Source organism: Mustela nivalis, assembly GCF_964662115.1.
Source record: "Mustela nivalis genome assembly, chromosome: 5".
Classification (NCBI taxonomy): Eukaryota; Metazoa; Chordata; class Mammalia; order Carnivora; family Mustelidae; genus Mustela; species Mustela nivalis.
In genome coordinates, this window is record NC_139024.1 from 5,607,584 (window position 1) to 5,627,103 (window position 19,520).

The following is a 19,520-nucleotide window of genomic DNA, read 5'->3' on the forward strand; positions in this document are numbered from 1 at the left end:
ATTAGCTTTAGAGAGGCAAGACAAGTTTCCATTAGGAAGACAGAAGCCTAAAGTTTGTTTTATTTCGACCTCTCTTAATGGCTCCCCTTTTAAGGAATTGCACCTTAAATTTGCTTGGATTCTCTTTGATAACTCAAATTCACTTTGGGTAAATCAGTTATAAACATTTTAAACAGAAAATACTTTTTACCGGCGCCATCACTGAGGTCATTCTGAGTTTGGCCTGTCCCCCTCCATTGGCTGCACTGCCTGGAGTTAGATTCCTTTCATCTTAAGGAGGTACTTAATTGTCAGCTACATTTTAAGTTTCTGTGTGGGAATATTTTGAGATCTTTTTTAAAACTTACTATCTGTGTGTTTTCTAAAATTTATGATCCCTTAAAATATGAAAGAGACCTGGTAAATTAATTGGATTCTTCAGGTTTCCCAGTTTTTCTCTTTTCAGTTTTAGTTACTCTCAGTCATAAGAGAAACTCCTCTGGTTTCAGTAGTACAGTATGGAATCGATAAGTAAATACCAAGTCACTGTTACAGAATCACATTTGAGGCAAAAGTTAAGATCATACTATGAGCGCTTGGTTTTACATGAATAGAAAGTGGTGTGCTTGAAAAAGACATTACTGATGCCTTTTTTTTATAGAGTGGATTGAAATGCCAGTCATGCCTGATATTTCAGCCCATTGACTTGCTGGATGAAGGACTAGAATACAGCAGCTGTTCTAACACGACCAGTCAATGTGGGACAAACTGTTTCCGTGCTGCCCCTTTGTTTTACCAGACAGAATTTGAATACTTTTTTTCCTTGAATTGTATATGACCTTGGTGCTGCATGCGTGCTGTTGACTCTTAGGACTTTTGATCTTTTAAGTTTTTTTTCCAGCATTAATACTGATTTATAAAAATTTGGAAGTCTTTAATGAACCCGGACACTAAGATTCAAACTTGAAAATTCGCTGTTCAATTCAAGAAAGCCACAATGCTCTGTATGTTATCTGTGTGTGTGCACGCACTCAGGTGCCTTTTGTTTCATGAGCAAATAGGTTTTATTGTACATGTGTTCCGTTGATCTCTAAAGCATTGTATAAAGTATCACAGGTCAGAATTATACTATAGAATTGTTTATGAGAGGCTTGTTTCTGTTGCACATTTCTTGAAGCATTTTTAAAATAACATGTAACATGTAACCTGTTTACGTTTTCCTTTCTGTTAACGCTCTGTCCTGTGGCCCCATGCCTGCTCCTCTCCCCAGAGCTCCTCTCTGCTGCACGCACAGCGTCTGTTCGAGGAGTTGGTTGCTTCCTGCAGGGCTGGCGCTCTAGCCACCAGCTGCTGTGCCAGCACTCTCACTGCAAGATCTCGCTGATTTTGCCTCGTGGAATTATACTTGTCTAAGATTAGTATATCTAAAATGAAAAAGGGGTGATGGACCAGTTTACTGCTTAGAAACAGCAAGAGGCACTGCAGTTTCTCATTTTAAGCACTGTGTTTTTTCTTGTGTTGGGAAATTTTTATTTATAATACTTAATTATTCAACTGACAAAAGCACAATGTACAGATCCCTAATTGGCATAAACTAAATGACCAAAATGACCAGTCCTATTTCTCGCTTTGCCACCTAAGCAGTAAAACATGACCTTGAGCACTTGGAGAACTGAGAAAATTATTTCAAATTGCTAAGTTATAATAAATTTGCACACAGATAACATGCATGATATATCAAGCCTCACATCATATTATTTTAAAATAAGCAGTGCCCTTCAAAACAGATGCAGACATGTGTGTTGGTGGTAGTGAGGAGATTGGTATTAGCATCAAATCTTCATTGATGACTAATTTTTAATTCCCTTCCTTTTATCTTTAGGTATGGCTTTCCCAACGAAAGGCTAAGAATTCAAGAACGGTCTTAACTGAACCCTCATCAGATCTGAATTTAACAAATGCTTAGTCTCAGCAGCCTCCGGGGGGGGTTGGGGGGGAAGCTTAGCCTAGCAGTCAGTGACTTACTTGCACTTTTTGCACACTGATAGAAAGTAAAAGTATGTTATTAATTTGGTTTAGTCTGTAATCTTACAAAGTAACGGTAATTTATAAAGGAGTGTATAGTAGTATACTGACTGCTAAGTGTACTATACTGTTTGCTTTACTAATCACCTAATTCATTGCAGTTCATACTTATTGACTCAAAGTTTAAAACCACAATCTGTAGGCTTTAAGAATTGCTTTTAAACCTTTTTAAGTGATAAACTCTGGAAGTGGTCTTAAGGTTAGCAGATAATTGTCAGTATTAAACATGGCATTATTTAAGTGGTCCTGCTGCAAGAAAGGCACTTCAGTGAATATGTGAATAGTAAAGCTTAAATATGTTTGGATCTAATAGAGTTGATGAAATACTGTAACTTGGGATTGTGAATGAATGGATAAAATAGGTTAAGGCCAAGATATTTGAAATGAATGCAATATTAATAGACGCATATATACACAACATGCTATGGTTAATTTTAAAACTACTGTGCCTTAACGTGTTTCTTAAAATGGAACTTTTGTAGTAAATGAACATTTGAAATCCATTTTGATAAACCTGCTGTTAATGTTTGTTTTTTTCCCTTGTGAATGTTTTCTAACTTTGTCTTGGTAATTGCAATTTAACTAGGTGCGGTGGCTACTAAAGTTCGAAGGCACGATATGCGTGTCCATCCTTACCAAAGGATTGTGACCGCAGACCGAGGTTAGTTTAGTTCTGCAGTTCTTGTTTATAAGAAATGCGTTGGGTGTCCATAATATTTGCAACACCACACCTGATGGAAAAATATAACTGCTTACCTGCACACCATTTCTTTTCTTTTTCTAAATTGATTTGTCATAATTGACAGATGTAAGGGTTGGGATTTTTTTTTTCTTTCTTTCCTTTTCTTTGTTCTTTTCTTTCTTTCTTTCTTTCTTTTTTATTTTTGCTCCCTTCCTATTTTAACTTATTAAATCCTATATTAGTATGTACTGTGATATATTCCTACTAAAACATAAATTAGTCCATTTGGGGAGCTATTAAATTTTGATGTCACCTTAATTATTTTTCAGTCATAATTTTTGCTAAAATTTACCTTTTAATTGTTCTGAAATTTTGGGTTGGTTTTGCAAAAAGAACTGAGCGGATGGTGCTTTAATGAGAGAAGTAAAGGAATATATGCCTCCTGTGTCCTTGTGGAGAAAACTGAAGATTTAGTTTTCATTTTCCTCTTTCATAAGATATTTGAGCCACTGTGTGAACGTGAGGTCATACATGTCAGACACTTAGCTGAAATCAACAAAGCAAGGACCGTGAAGATCATTTTGATGCAGTTGGTGGTTTTTTGTTTTTGTTTTTGTTTTTTTTTAATAAATGAGAAAATCAGTTCCCTTTTATTCTTACATTATCCTGCCAAAATGGATCCTTTGATTTTGTCATTTGCTGCTAAAATATATTATCTGAAGGTAAACTATCTCTTAAAGTTCTATGGAGACGTGAATCCAGCTTTGAATATGCTTTTTTGACTAACCTGTGACTGGAAAATAAGTCTTCATTTTTCTCCTTTTCAGCATTTGTAATTTGTGTCCTGTAAATGCCCTTGGACCCTTTTATAAATTATTTATGTTTTTGAGGAGTAATATTTTCGGTTTATTGACATTGAATTGTTTTCTAAGTTAGTCATCACAGGATAAGAATCTGAAGCAAGGTAGAAAAAGATTTTTTTCAAGCTTCTGTTATGGCACATTTATTACTAATTAAGTTGATCAAACTCTCTAATAATTAGTGGGAAAAGTGATGGAATTTACACTCCTGTGCTACATCTGCTCTGAACTTATGAACAACCTACCTGCTTCACATGGTTCTTCTGAGTCCTGAGGATAAATACTGGACACAGCTGTTGTCCACATCAGAATAAAATACTTTCCAAAGACATGGATGACATTTATTTAGCATCATACATAATTAAAGAGCCTTGAATTGAAGACTTCTAACTAGTACATACATTACTTGTGATTATTCAGTGAACAGTATAATTAGACCCCAAGCTCAGTGATGATCTGTGACAATAACGCACCTTGTAGGTGTGTCATGTACAAGTGTATACACCACCTTCTTGCAGAACAAGCGTCCTAGTGAAGGAGGAAAGTTTTTTTTAAGCTACTTTGGATTTAAGGAAACCGGATAATTCCATGAATAATTTGAAGCTTTTTTTTTTTTTATACTGTTAATGTCTGAAATAGTTTGAAAGAGTATTTTAAAGTAGTTTTTATTTTATTAATCTTTCCCTTCCTGCCCCTTGTAGGAGATTTCTCTTAATTTTAACACAGTAATTATTGGTTACTCAATGCAGTGCCTTGAGATAGTTGAAAATACTAGGAGGATTTTATAGTATTTGGAAATGACAACACATTCCATGCGTGGCTCTTTTGTAGTTATATGTGTTTTTGATTAGTCTTGTCATTTTATCCAAAATGCAATGTCAGCAAACCGAAATGCTACCTTTTTTATTTTCTTTAAATAACAGAATACTTGTATACTGCTGTTACTATCACTGTATGCACTCATTGGGTCTAAGGGAGGTGTCCGAAGTCCTTCATTTAAATTATTTTTTATGATACTACTGTTTTCTCTATTTTTGAGGTTTTGTTTTTTTTTTTTTTTAATTTTTGAAGGGAAGAATAATATAAGCATTCATTTAATGCAAGAAAACTCAGCCCTTGCACATATAACCATGTAATTTTATATAAGTATTTAGAGTACTACATGGTTGACAGATATATTTAGTTCTTTACTAAAAATAAGCCCACTTCTACACATTTCTAAATTGAATTTAAAGCCTGTAAAAGACCAACTGACTTTTTCGTTGTAATGAACCATAAGTGATTTTGCACAGCTGATACACCTGTGTGTACTGTAGGAGGCCAGGACTTGGCAGAGGATGTATTCTATCTAGGTGTACTGGTATATTTATATAAGTGGTAATTTGCTTTGTTTATATATTCCACACATACACACACACACACAAAATAATCAGAATTTTTCTGAGTGATGATTTTATAAAAATCATCATTATATAATTTGTATAAGAAACATAATGCAAATGCAATTTTAATCAAAATTTAAAGTAATATCAAAAATGCTTTAAGGTTCTGTATTTTGGGAGTACTTCCTATGAAGTGGTATGACTACATCGTGTGAAATATTTATTTTCTTTAATTTTGGAATAGCAGTTTTTATTTTAAATAAAATTCCACTTATTTTTAAGAAATTCAGGGAAGATTTGGTCTCATTGAAGATACAGTATTTTTGTAGTATTTATAAACTATCCTAAATGATAGACTCTAGAAAGCATTTTTGTTATATGAAAGTAAACCAGTCCATTATATAGATCATTTCAAATAACTCTGTGAACATTATACCTACTGGGTTATGATTTATGAAGTGGCATGGAACCTACCTTTGCACTGAGTATTTTTTTCATTCACATCTCCTCTGCCTTAGTCACAGTGGCAACAGTACAGAAAATTCTCTCAAACCTCAGAATATAGTAGAAATAATTAAGCTGTTGAATGAGTCTTAAAAATCATACTACTGTTAAGTGGACCAAGTCTGGTGAAGCAGAATGTGACAAAGGTTGATTTATAAGGAAGGAACAACTTGAGGACACTGGGGACGATAACTTTCCACTTGAGAACTACTTTATGTTTTACTGTAATTTTTTAATTTTTTTTGTTCTGTTTGTTGTTTTGCAAAAGAAAATAGTATTTACAGGTGGCTTCTTTTAAAATATAAAATATAAAGCAGGAATGTATATGAAATGTCAGATTTTATTGTATTTGCAGAGTATTAGCTTTGAAATTGAATAAAGAAAGCTGTTTGTAGTTTTAAAATGCCTTATTGGTATCAATTAGAAATTTCTTCTATTTTTTGATGTACTTAGAGCTTTTTGAGTATAGAATTTTAAATGGCAGGATTTTACAGTGTTTACATGCAAGTGCATTTTATAAGTGTTCTATATGTGTAAAATAGTATTTTCAACTAGAAAGTGTTGGCTAGCTCAAAAGGCCTGGCCTTTTTCTGGTTCCCATGATGTTGCCTACACTGCTAGACTACAGTTTAGTATTGCTTTGTATCATAAGGCCAAGAAATTCCATGTTGTTTGTAAATAGAATAATTGAAAAAGCAATAAACATTTATTGAACAAAAGAAACCTTGTTTGGCCCAGAGTTTATGTTGAACCAAATTGTTCACAGAAATTTAAATTTCTTTAGACTCATTTCTGTTAATCATCAGTTATTAATAATCACATCCATTCATTAATAGTTGCTTTAATGCTTGCATCTGAGAGAGTACTAATGCTTAATAGCAGTCAGATACTGATAACTGCACTGACTGTTTCAGAATTCTGTATATCAAACCTATTCATTGTTGTTCTCCAGTTTCCTTCATTGACTGCTACTAACTATTAGTTGTTAGTTGTATTTATTTCTATTTTTTCTTGTTAACCAGTTTTTTTGCTTTTTGGTTTTTTTTTTTTTTTTTGTGGGATTGGGCTCTCCTTCATTTGTTCAAATCATGATACGAAACTGTCATGATTTTTATTGTATTCTGTAGATGGTGTCAGTCAGTTTGTCAGAATTAAACATGCTTTTTTTTTATTAGTTGTGATTAGTTTTTCATGTTGTCATTAAGCCGTCACTAGCTGAAACTAATCTCTTCTCTATCTTTTCTTTTCTTTTTTTTTTTTTGTTTTTTTTTTGTTTTTTTTTTTTTGTTTCTAACCACCCAGCCGCCACCGGCAACTAACCTATGACCTTCTGACCTCTGAACTCTTCACCCAATGATGACCTGACCATGCCTGCCTGCTGATCAGTTAACTGGTAATCGCCTTTGCTTGCCTGTCGTCAGTGCAGCGAGCTGAGGCACTTGTCCGTTCGTCTTACCATCTAACCAAACAAAAGACAAAGAAATTGTTGTCCTCCAGTTCAGCTTTCGGTTTTTCTTTCTGTTTGGGTGAAAGTGGTTCTAGAACCTGCACTGAATAGTAGTAAAGCAATAAGGCCCAATTCATCCCACAGCACTGATCATCTTCTCATGCCCTGCCCTCAGCGAACGGTAAGAAGGCCTCACTTCAGGAGGGGAGACAGATGGCCCTTAACTACTCAGTGACAGAGGCAGTTACTGTGAGAGACTTCTAGGAACCTTCTTCTCATAGCGAGTCACAGCTCTCTGAATGTACTGTGTGATGATGCATCATGCATGAACCTTTGGTCAGGGATGTCATTGGTGAAGTGATTTCAAAAAGTATTCAAAATTTGATATGCTGTTTAGTCACTACAGTGCCCTCAAAGGGCAGAAGTTGCAGCCTTTTTTATATTGCCTGCCAAAATTTGAAATATTAGAAGTGTGCCATGAGAGAAAAAACTTAACAAGGAATTTTGAGAAGTAATGCAAAGAGCAAAACTGCAACACTATTTTTAAAAAGATAAATATCTGAGTTAAAATTACTGAACCTTTATTTTACAACGTCCTTTAAAAACTATACGAGAACAAGGTACATGCATTATGTGTCACATTACTGGGCAAACTGTTCAAATATTTTTTTTAAACCTCCCTGTATAGAAAAAAAAAATCATTAAGGATGTAAAAGCCATGCTTGCCTATTTGCTGTATACATGTAATGAAATTGTAGATAAAGTGTAGTGCATTGAAACAAATGAACAAAAAGTAGATACTTTTACTATACAAGGGTGCTGGTGCAGAAAAAAATATATATATTTTTGGAAATGTAGCATTTTATACTTTCAAGTGTTATAAAAAAAAAAGAAAAAGAAAAAGAACAAAGAAACCCTTTATTTCATTAAATGATTTTTTCTGGTGGTTGTCAAGAAACAAAAGACCAAAAGAGCCTTTTTGTCTTTCTTTTTTATTTTTTAAGTATTGGAATAAGTCTAAAGAAAAGAAAGTGCCTTATTTTCCTTCATGGTCATTTAGTCAAGTGTCTTGTAAGATCAGCTCCTCCCTCAGAATACAAGTTAATGCATGTTACTCAGTCGCCCGCCCAGTATGTGAAAGATTTGAGGGGAGACAAATGAGTTGATGGTTTGAATTATATGATTTTTGCCACGTTACCTTGATAGAAATTTGCCAAATCTGATACTGTGAAAAAATTTGATACCTTTTCTAATGTCTGACAAGTAAGTTTTAAAACATCATTCTTTTAAAATCATTATTGAGTACTTTCGGTTATTGTGATATTTAATGGTAGCCCACAAGGTTCTGAGATAAAAATTATGTGTGATCTGAACATCAGTTTACAGACAAACGTAGAACTTTATTTTATTCAGAGAAGGAGGGGTATGTTGGATTTTTTCTTTTTAAATTGAAGATAATAGTATCCCTAGCAAACTTTTTCACAAAAATGAATCTTTGTGATTTCATTCTGGAGAACAGTATTTTTTAATGGCCCAGATCTAATCAGACTTCTTTCTGCCATATCAGATCACTTGGGTAGTCCCTATCTTTGGTGGTTTTAATAACCTAAGAGGCCCCCCTACCCCCACACACCGTTTTTTTTTTTTAAGTTTAAAAAAAATGAAGAAAACTGGCATCATTGTGCATAGAAATGCTCAACTACATGTGAGTTTAAGCTTGCAGTTTCTCATGAAATGGAGTCAGTTCTGTAGTTGAAGCGATTCGTGCACAGAGCAGACTCCATGTAAACACTGGAGGGAATAGCCCTTACCTGCTCAGTACCGGATATGGCAAATACCAAGTGGCAGTGGGTCCCCCGCTCATCAGCTCATCCCCTCTCGCACCCCTTCACAGCTTCCCAGTCACAGGTCCGCAGTAAGCTCGGAAGCACCTTCGCGGTGACCTCCTCCATCATCTTGTCTCACTTGGAAACCATTTTCAGTTTATTTACTATGCAATAGACATTCATTATTTTGTATTCAGCTAGCGTGGGTTTAATATGCCACTGCTTTGTCTTTCTGTTACACATACAGTTGTTCTGATTTATTTACAATATATGCTGTGCCATTTTGGTTTTTATTTTGTTTGGTTGGTGAATAAATTTGCGACACTCGAACACTTGAGGTGACAGTAGTTTAAAAACAATACCAGTATTTGATCCAGTTTCATCTCAACTACGTTGTACCTGGACATTTTAGATGTTTATCAAAGGTCTTTTATGGGGAAGAAAGTAAATGTATGAAATAAATGTGTGACATTTATAAGTGATGTTGGCTCTGAACAAACTTTTGAAAACTTAGTTGATAAAATTTTGGATCAACTGAAAAAAAGCATGACTTTTGAAATCTCTGAATGCCTTGGTTCTCAGTATTATCATTCTTTATTGAATTTATTTCTTATTAAAATATGTAGTTTTTAAGACTTCTTTTCTGACAGTATTATGTAATTTTTTAGCGTGGGTAGATGGGAGTGTCGCTTGTATGTTACCGTACAGCTGACATGTATTCTGTCAATTCTTTATTATCTTAGTAGTTTCATGCTATGTATGTATCATAACCAACCTATTGCCTATGAGAAACATGTAAGATAATGTATTTACAGCCATTGTTACAAGTTTATAATGTATTTTTCTATCTTGTTTTATATGTATGTTATATAACATTCAAAAAGAATTTTTTTCTTGATTGAGAAAAGGATACAAAATGCCGAATCCACAATTTTGATAACTGAAAATTGCCAATTGTTTTGCAGTACTTTATTATATTGGGTGTCTTGTCTTTCTTGGGCTTTTAGTTAGCTAATGAATGAATACATTAGACACTTTTGGGTTTTAGTTGGGATTTTACATAGCTTGCATTTTAATTCTTTGGTTCTTTGCTGTTTCTATTAACCCATAGCATTATTTTAATAAATGTTATAATACCAACCTACTAACTCTGGACTATGTCTGTTTATTAACCTTTTCGTGTTTAATTAAAATAAACAAATAAAGACAAAAGAATGTAAAGTCTTGAGTTACTGGACTAACCCTGAAGAACGTGACCACAGATAACATAGCGTGACTTGTTTTTGTGTTGTTCGTCAGCTGACAACTGCGCGCACTACTGTTACAATGGCTTTGGTTATTCTGGCCTTTTACCTTGGGGGATAGGCACCAGTAGAGATGGGAACAAAGTAGCATTGGTTTGAGGCATTCTTCTAGTCTTGCCACTTGCCTTTCAGTCTCTTGCATTACTAATTCCACACTCTTATTTTTCCTTCTCCAAAATAATCACTGTCTGCTCACGGCGTAAAGAGGAAAGAGATTCCTTGTGATGATATACCCCCCAAAAACCAGTTTGATTCTTTGTTGAACCATTTCTTTTAATTTCTATTAAGTGGGTAGTTTCATGGTCACATTATAAAGCAAAGAATCTGATGAGGCTTTGTCTTTATTCACATTTGTGTTTTAACTGGACATTTTCCTTTATAAAGTGTTAAAGTGTTTTAGCCACTGTTTCTTTTGGCGTGGGATGGTGGCGGGGTGGGGGAGAGCTCAACTAGCCAAAGGTAGAGTGGCTCTGTTTCTCAGAACAGTCCGAAGCACGCCATTTAGTAATGACAGTGCACCCTGCCTCTCTCCTCTTGTAACCCCTAGGGACAGATGAGACAGCATCCTTGAGTTTTCCTGAGGTGTAATTTCTCTCACCCTCTTCCAAAATGCAGCCAGAATATTCTATTAATACAAGAAGTTTAAGGGAGAATGACAGCGGCATTTGAGAAGTTATATCTCATTCATTTCTTGCAAGCAAGTCGATTTCAGATTTATTAAATACTTTCATGCTTTTCTTGGCTGCAACTTAGGTAAATTGACCTCCACATGTGACTTCTTTACTCTTGAGGTACATTTTTATTTCACAGATACTGGTAATTTTTTTTTCCCCTATGAAAGTTCTCCTGAAATTAATAAGTTCTCAGGATGAATTCCTATGTCTGTAAATAGTGGCTTATTTTTGTAAATTATACTTTATTTATTTTAAAGTTCTAAAACTTGGGGCTGAAATGAGTTATATGTTATAAAAGATATACCAGTACGCCATTAACCAGTCAGACTGTCAAAGTGCCCTCATATTTATATATTCCCATAGTATATCTACACAAATGAATTTTATAGAATAGTGATAACAGCTAATTTAATCATCATAGAGATAGTTTGGCTCAAACAAAAACAGCCATTTCTTTGATGGGGGGGTTTGTGTATTTTTGTTAGGTAGATAGACAGAGCTTTAATATGCTACTCTGTAAACGTTCTCATTGCTGTACAGTTCATAGATTATTTTGTAAAACTTTGAAGATACCTGTCAAGCTGCTAATCTGTAAGTCATGATGGTACCGTGTCACTTAAATTGATGAATTTCTATGCAACTCACTACACATTCTCTGAAGCCTGTGAATGCAGTCTCATCTCATTTTCAGTTAATGGTACTTCATGTATAAATATGTCATATTGCCACCTTTTATGTTGAAAAATATGGAAAAGACTTTAAAAGGTGAAAAGAACAGTACAAATCCCATTTTAATACAAGTTGTAATAGTATTAAAAATGAAACTACCAAATTCTTAGAATGATAAAATACTCTTCCATTGTTTTATACTATCCTTTGACAAAACAATTGAAAGTTAGGCTTTCAGTCAAGAAGATGGTGAACTTAAGTGTTCTTTGTAGTTAAGCATGTTTTTCTTTGGCAAAAGGTCAGGAAGAACGTACCATGAAAGCGGGTACACACACCTTAGGGCAGCCGCTTGCCCGTAGACACTAGTCCGCCCAGAGCTGGTAAAGCACCCTGTTCACGAAGGCAAGATGTGTACGTTCATACACAAGGTGGTTAAGATTTTCTTTAAAAAAAAAAAAAAAAAAGTAGATCGGATCTCAGTTTTCTAGTGCAGTGAAAGCAGACAATAGGTTTGAATGAAATTGCTCACTACCAAATCAAGAATCTTTACCAGTGAAGCCCAACACTTTTATATATCCTGTATGACAGTTCAGGGTTTCTCCAGTTTCTTGTTGTTTGCCATTTGCTTGTTTGTGATAAAGTGTCTGTCTTTTTTCTTTGGTAACAGTTAGCTATTTCAGGATTTCTAGCAAGTGATTTTTAGTAGAATGTAATATAATGCTAAATTATGATAGCAAAAGTTACTCCGAAAGCTTTGACTCAAACTTTCTAAGTGCTCAGGCTAGTTTTTTAACCCTGTCACAAATCCCTAAATACCTTTAATCTAAAATGGAATAAATGCTACATTTTATAGGCAACACCTAGAAATATTCATAGGGTACACACACGTAATTTTGTCTATGGGTTCTTCCATAAAAAAACCTGAAATGCCTTTGTTAGGAAGAGACAAAATTCTATGCATACCTGGTACTCAATGCTGAATCAAACTGGTTCACCTAAGCATAGTGCTCTCCTGTCTGTGTTTCTGCTGCACTAATTGCCAGGGGCGGGAGAGGAGGAGGAAGAGCTAATTGAGAGCAGAAGCGATGGTAGCAGGTGCGGCAAATAGCAACACAATGTTGATTTCGCATTGCTTAGGATTTTGGGGTCCCTTCTTGGCAAAAGACATCACTTTGCGGAAAAAGCTCAGCTCCTAGGGTAAAAAACTACATATATATAGTTTTAAATGCTATTATTGAGAAGTTTTGATTACCAAATACATCTTTTCTGGTTTATGCTGTAGTGGTGTGTATAAGACATTTAGAACTTTACTTGTGGAAATTGTATATATAGAGAAAACTTTGCATAGGTCTCAAATCACATGTGAATGGAGAACCACGTATGACTGTACATGAAGTGCAATAAACCAACTGGAAAAAGTGCATGTGCTTCCTCTCCGGCCCGCTGCAGCCAGACATGGTGCTTATCCCCCCACCCCCACTCCCGCCAACAAGACACAAGAATAAAGAATGCACGTTATTTTTAAATTTTTGATGCTTTTAACACTATTTTTAAAGGAAAAGATAATCTGACATTATGGAGCTCTTATCACTTAACTGGAAGGGGGTCATACTGTTTGCCTTGATCTCAGTGATGAAGAGAAGGAATCATAGTGTTCCTGAGCTGGATGTACGTACAAAACAGTTACCACTTCTAACTGAGCAATAGGTACAATTTGTAGTCTTTACGCATAAGAAACAAGAAAGGATGCTGACCAAGTCTCGGTCTGGTCAGCTGCATGTCAAAGACTCGTGTGAGTTTCTTGAACAAAGCAGAAGAACGGTTAAAGAGATTGTTTCCAGTAGTTTGAAACTTGCTCCCTGAAGATTGCATCTTGGCACCCAAGTTTTATGGCTCCCCTGTACCTGCGGTTTCCCAGTTCTTACGTGCCCATATAATCCAATTTCTTCTCTCTGATCACAAGAACCCTCTTTGTCCTTGGCAGTATTTTTTCCACACTCCTGCAAGTAGCTGATGGCGGTAAGACCCGGAGCACGAGATGTGAAGTAGCAGCCCACAGAGGGCGTTCGATCTGGCCTGTACAATATTGCTGTTGCTTTTTAATTGCCTTCCGTCGTTTAATGTCTGAAGATTACACTTTTAAAAAAATAATTTCACAAGGTCTGCCCTTTAAAAATCAAGTATCTTAGAATGCTGAAGACTACATTCTCACGCGGTAGCCATAACGCTGAAAATGAATAATTCTGACGCCCCCTTTGAACTGTGCCCCCACTGGTTTGTCAACCCCCGCCCCAACACACACGCACGCACACACTCCTCACTCCCTCCACTTCACAACTCCCTGTTGAATTCCTTAATCCTATCTTGAATTTTTACCCTCAACTCCCTGGTTCCTGTGGGGATCTGAGCTTGCCTCTAGAAATCCAGAAAATCTGACTTCATGCCTCCAACTAGCTTCTCAAATGTTTATAATTTGTAAAGCAGGTTTTAATGATTTTCTTCCTGGAAAAGTCAGATGAGTAGGTTTCTAAATTAATAAGAAATTATTAGCCTATCATTCATGTCATATTAATATTTAATTAGGGAGGAATTTCTACTGAGTGAAGGGGGTAGATGACATTTGGGTTTCCTTCCTAATGTAATTTTTTAATAATTATCAGCTACCTCTATATCATAGTAACTCTCCGTGGTCTTGTTAGAAGACAGTTAAACTCACGGAACATTTAACAATTATGTTAAAAATACTCTACAGCTAAAAGAAAATATTAGTAATAGTTTGAGATTACACTTTCCCAGGAAATGTATGTTAAAATTAGGTTGTTCCAGTTACGCTATTCCGTGAAGTGTGTAGAATACACACCACCATAAAAGTGCTTATTTGTACGTATGTGCCATACAGCAGTTGTGTTTCAGGGAGCATCTAAAAATTAGGGTGAAAAAAAAAATTTTTTTTTAATGTACGCTCCTGATACGTAACTGGATATTACTTATACTCTGGTTACTTAACTGGATACTAGGGAAAGTCATGGGAGAGAATGGTTAAGATCAAATACTGAGAGAAGAAAATATTTGCAGATGATTCCACAAGTATTTTCTTGCAGAACTGTTGGAGTTGATACTAAAAATTTCACGATCACTCATTTACTTAGAACTATCAAGGTTGGGAATGAATAAAATACGTTATGCTTGAAATTTTAAAAGCGCTTTTAATCACAGTGTTTTAAATTTTGTCTTATAAAATTAAAAGATTAGCAGTGTAAATGGAAGGTTGCCTTGAATACATTCTAATTAAATGATTTATGTTAATAAGTGATGCTTTTGCCCGTTGTTTTCTCAGTGAGGTAAGAAAACACTGAAAAATTGTTCGAAGTTTAAACTTAAGATTCTAGTTGGTGGGTAAACTTAAAACTTGAAGGTAGTTCGTGGAGTGCATATGAGGACGCCTACCCTCCTCATGTCTCCGATGTCTAAATTGGGATGTCGGAAGAAAACCAGACCCACGAATCCAACACACAAGTGCCCCCACCCTGAGCCGCTGCTCAAGCATCAGTTTGCTTTTGGGGGAGGGGGGTTGGAGGGGGCTGTTAGCAGTAAAGTTGCATTTTAAGTCAAAGGAAAAAATTAAACTGGGAAAGTCTGATTTCACATCTGGAAGTAGTCAGTCACTAAATTCTCAGTGTCCGTTCTAAAATGAGTTAGATAACCCCTCGTTGCTCTTGGAATGCGTAAGAAAGGCAGTCTGGCATGGGGACACACAAAAGGAAAAATATAGTTTGAGTTTTCGGTACTCCAAAGGCCATCGCGTTTTCACTGAATTCTATGTGAGTATTTGACAAAGAGATTTTGTGCTATTCAAGAAAAATCACTGCTGTGGACTCCACCAAGTGCCTGTATACCATTAAACTAATAAATACAAAAAGTCCTTTTATACATATTTTGACTCCTTCAAAGAGCCCACATTTCCCCCACCTGCGTGTCACGGTGTACTGAGGATTCTCCGTCTCTTGTCCGTGGCTCCATTCTAGACACTTCCCAGCAAAGAAAAATTGCTGAATCACACGGCATAGATTATATCTGAAATAAAACTACTGAGCAGTAGTCACCGGGAGGCGTAACGTGTATTAAGTACTGGAGTACATGTGTGATACTTTCATCTGTAGAACTCCACATCTGAGCAAATACACAATCAACTGTAGCCAGCAAGATTGTCCATTACTGCTGGGACTACTGGGGAGCTCATTCTTTCCTCGCCTCTGTATCCCCTAACCTCAAGGAGCCTATGCTTTCAGGACCAAATCGAACAGCTAATCAAAGGAAACGGGGAAAAAATGTGAATTTAAATAATTTACGAACTCAAAAAACAAAATTGGTTACCACACCAACTCCCATTTCAGAGTGTTGTTTGACGTGTCATCCTACCAGACCCTAACTCGGCTGTGAGGGTGGTCTTAGCCTTTGGAGCCACCTGCTCTCTTGAGAGTTGGCTAATCCGTCCCCAGGAGCCATCTTCGCCGGTGGTCAGGAAGGTCTCCGATTTTTATGGATTTTTATGCCCCCTCTCGCTTCTCCTTTAGGGTCTGCCTTACTGCCCGTTTTCCCTACAAAAATTTCTCGTGTAGAAACTCTTCGTCAAACTGTGGTAATGACATTAAAACACAGAAAGGTCGGAGGACAGAAAAGTTCATTGTGGTACCAAATCATATAACAATGGCTTTAAAAATCGAATACTAGATCCAAGACACTGGGAAGTACCCCATTAGGAATCGTGTCTGTCCGGCACTCGGTGTCTGCCTCACATGGAGGAATCCCAGCCCTGCTGCGGTCGACGTTTTGAGTGCTTACTGGATCGGATTCGTGGTGTTGATCTAGATGCTACGATCAGTATACGATTCAGTGAAATCAGTGACATAAAGTGAACAGAAATAACCATTTCTCTGTATATGGAAATGCGTTAAAACCAAACTTGTGCATAAATTTTGTTATCCAAAGATGGTAAAGCTGTGTAATAAAATAGATTAATGCTTTGGAGTCAGAAACCAAGAGAAACCCATACACACGTGGACATCCGTGTCCTTTCAAAAATGCTTCCCTGGTGACCTGTTCGGGAGATTGTGCTGCTGTTGTTCTAGTTGCTGCTGAGTCTCACACAGGTGGTCTGGGTAGACAGCATTATAGGGAATTTTTTTTTAAAAGATTTTACTTATTTATTTGACAGACAGATCCTAAGCAGGCAGAGAGGCAGGCAGAGACTGAGGAGGAAGCAGACTCCCTGCTGAGCAGAGAGCCCGATGCGGGGCTCGATCCCAGGACTGTGGGATCATGACCTGAGCTGAAGGCAGAGGCTTTAACCCACTGAGCCACCCAGGCGCCTCCATTATAGGGAATTTTAATCGAAGACATCTTTCATTGTACAAGGAATTTTTATTTATTTTTTAAAGATTTTATTGATTTGAAAGAGAATACGAGAGAGAGCAGGGGCAGAGGCAGAAGGAGAAGCAGACTCCTCATGGAGGAGGGAGCCGGAGGCAGGCTCCATCCCACCACCCCCTGGGAGGCATGACCTGAGCCAAAGACAGCCGCTGCACTGGCTGAGCCTCCTAGGCGCCCCACTGTACAAGGACATTGTAGAAACAAAATTTATATTTGTTTTACTGCCACCCTTAAGTTAAATACTTGTCAAGCAAAACAACTCAAAGAAATTTAAAGGTGAAGTATTTGTGGAGGCCACAAATGAAAAACCACGGACACAGTGTATAATGTATATGCAGTGCATTAATATTTTAATTTGTGTTTTAGAGCAGCATAAGCTTGCTTTTCCCAGTTACACTGTGGGCTTATGTTGCCAAAAGCCTCCGAGTCAAAAAGCTTGATGTATTGCAAACCAAGCTGGAAATTTTATGTGCTCCTTAGGATTTCATGAGCTTGGTCAGAAGGAATATAAAAGCTGTGCACTCACTGTCAAAAAATAAAGATTGCAATTCCACATCGACATTATAATGCAGCAAGTTAATTCGGAGTATGTGTCTTTACCGAGATAATATTTTTAACGAAGGCTGCTCGATCAGAGTCCTTTTTCTATGCTTCCTTCTATCATAGGAAACGTTACAGATAAATAGAGGTTGCTTTATTTTATTAATTTAGTACGCTGGTGATACTGGCAGAGTGTTTTTGTTTTGTTCTTAACACGATTTTTTAGAGCCATTTTGGCTTCATGGGAAAATTGAGCAAAAGCGCCCCCTCCCCGCTCTGTGCGCACGCGCACAGCTTCCCCCGGAGTCAGCCTCCTAACCCCCGAGTGACACATGGTTACACCGGGGAAGGTATAGCGACACGTCACAATCACCGACCTCCTCAGCGGATCCTGTGGCTGTTGTGCACTCTGTGAGTTTGGACAAACGGACAAATGGCTAACGGCATGGTTACGTCCCTGCGGTGGCACATCGAGTTCTCCCGCGGGGCTCCGCGCATCCATCCTCCCCGGCCTCTGACAACCACTCCTCCGTCCTGTCTCTGGAAGCCAGGGGGGCTTGAGCTGGAATCCCACACTGTCGAGCCATCTCAGACGGGCCTTTCACTGAGGGGTACACATTTAAGTGTCCTCCATGTCTTGTCATGATTTGATGGCTCGTTCCATTTTAGTGCTAAATAGTATCACGTTGTCTGGACGGATCCACACTTTACCCATTAATCTACTGAAGGACGTCTTGGTTGTTTTTGTGTTCCCACCATCATGAATAAAACTGCTCTGGATATCTGTGGGCTGGTCATTGGGTGGACATAAGTTTTCCCCTCCTTTGGGTAAAAACCAAAGAGTGCGACTGCAGGATCTTATGGTAAGGGTATGTTTAGTTTTGTAGAAATCGCCAAAGTGTCTTCGAAAGTACCTGTACCATTTTGCATTCGGCATGTAGTAGAAGGGTGATGATAAAAGACGTAGATAAAAATATATGTAGAGGAATTTCAAGACTGAGCCATCAGTTACATTGTTTCATAGACAAATCCAATTTGGAACTCATGCTTATTTATTGAAATTCCAAATATGAGTAAATGAAGAACTTTCAAAATTGTTAAGCTATGTTCCTCATGCAGAAATATTTGTGTGCTGGTATGATAGTGCTGAACACCATGTCTTGCCCCTGGTAGACAGGAATGAAAATACAGTTCTTGCTTCAAACAGCTCACAGTCTAGGACCGGGGAAGACACACATAAGTAATAAGTTCATTATCCAGCCTATAGAGCAACAGCATTCCAAGCCCCAGTTGTGTTCAGAACATCTAGTAAATTTATGATTCTCTCTTGTGAAGAAAGGAGCTAAGGGTCTGTTCATGGTAGAGATGACTTTAATATTTTAATGCAGTTCTGCTTCTTGGTGTAGCCATGTTTGAAGCAACCCCATTTTGTACAAGCCTCTCGCCGAATTCCTATCCAACAAACGTACCTTCAAAAAGTGACCCGTTTTGATTGCTCAGTGTTGGGGAAACACCCCATTTGTCTTCAGCTGCCTTTGACTTCTGTTTAGAAAGGCACTTCCCCAGCCCAAGCACAGTAGCTTAGGTCCTGACTCTGGGTGTCCTAGAGGACTCAGTGGTCTCCCTTGGACCCACAGCCAAGCTCTAGCCTGAGGGAATTCACCCAGCTGGCATGGCTGCGGCCCTAGTACTGACTCCCTCACCAGTCTCTGAAATCTTTCTTGCTCCCCTGGGATACAGCTTATTAGGGACTTTGAAATTCAAGAGACTTCCACGGTCCTTGTCTAAGAAGAGGAATTTTATCTAAAAAGGGCCGCCTTGCATCGAATCTTGGTAATCTACACGCATTTAGAAAATTTCTCTGTAAGCTAGTCCTTTGGTTAGCTCTGTTCTTTGAAAGCAGCTTCAGATGTGAGCCAAAGTATGTCTAGGGTGGTCTGAGGGTGGGGAGCTCCCTGCACGTTCCCCCTCTTTCTCGTCACCACATTTAGTTGCGATTGGGACCTAAGTGCCCGATAAACATTTGCTGAGTGAGTAAGCGCCGTTCAGGGTCTTGCCGAGGCGGCTCTGGAGAATTGTACAATCGCCTGAGAGCCTCTGCCTGGACGCCGGCGTGGGGGGCAGCCCGCAGGCTGAGC

At 37.5% G+C, this 19,520-nt stretch overlaps 1 protein-coding gene across 7 annotated transcripts in view; it reads left to right on the forward strand.

Annotated features, from left to right (window-relative positions):
- Positions 1-9,909, forward strand: part of QKI (QKI, KH domain containing RNA binding) — a 155,381-nt gene extending 145,472 nt beyond the window's left edge. For 3 of the 7 annotated variants that reach the window (XM_082730753.1, XM_082730754.1, XM_082730752.1), the window contains exons 7-8: positions 2,651-2,725; positions 6,795-9,909. In XM_082730753.1, coding sequence (XP_082586879.1) covers positions 2,651-2,725; positions 6,795-6,811 — 92 coding nt within the window. In that variant the 3' untranslated portion in view covers positions 6,812-9,909. Of the gene's footprint in view, positions 1-640; positions 6,216-6,794 lie in introns of those variants that run through there. The other 4 variants (XM_082730756.1, XM_082730757.1, XR_014311800.1 and 1 more) reach the window with 3 other exon arrangements.
- The last annotated feature ends 9,611 nt before the right edge of the window (positions 9,910-19,520 follow it).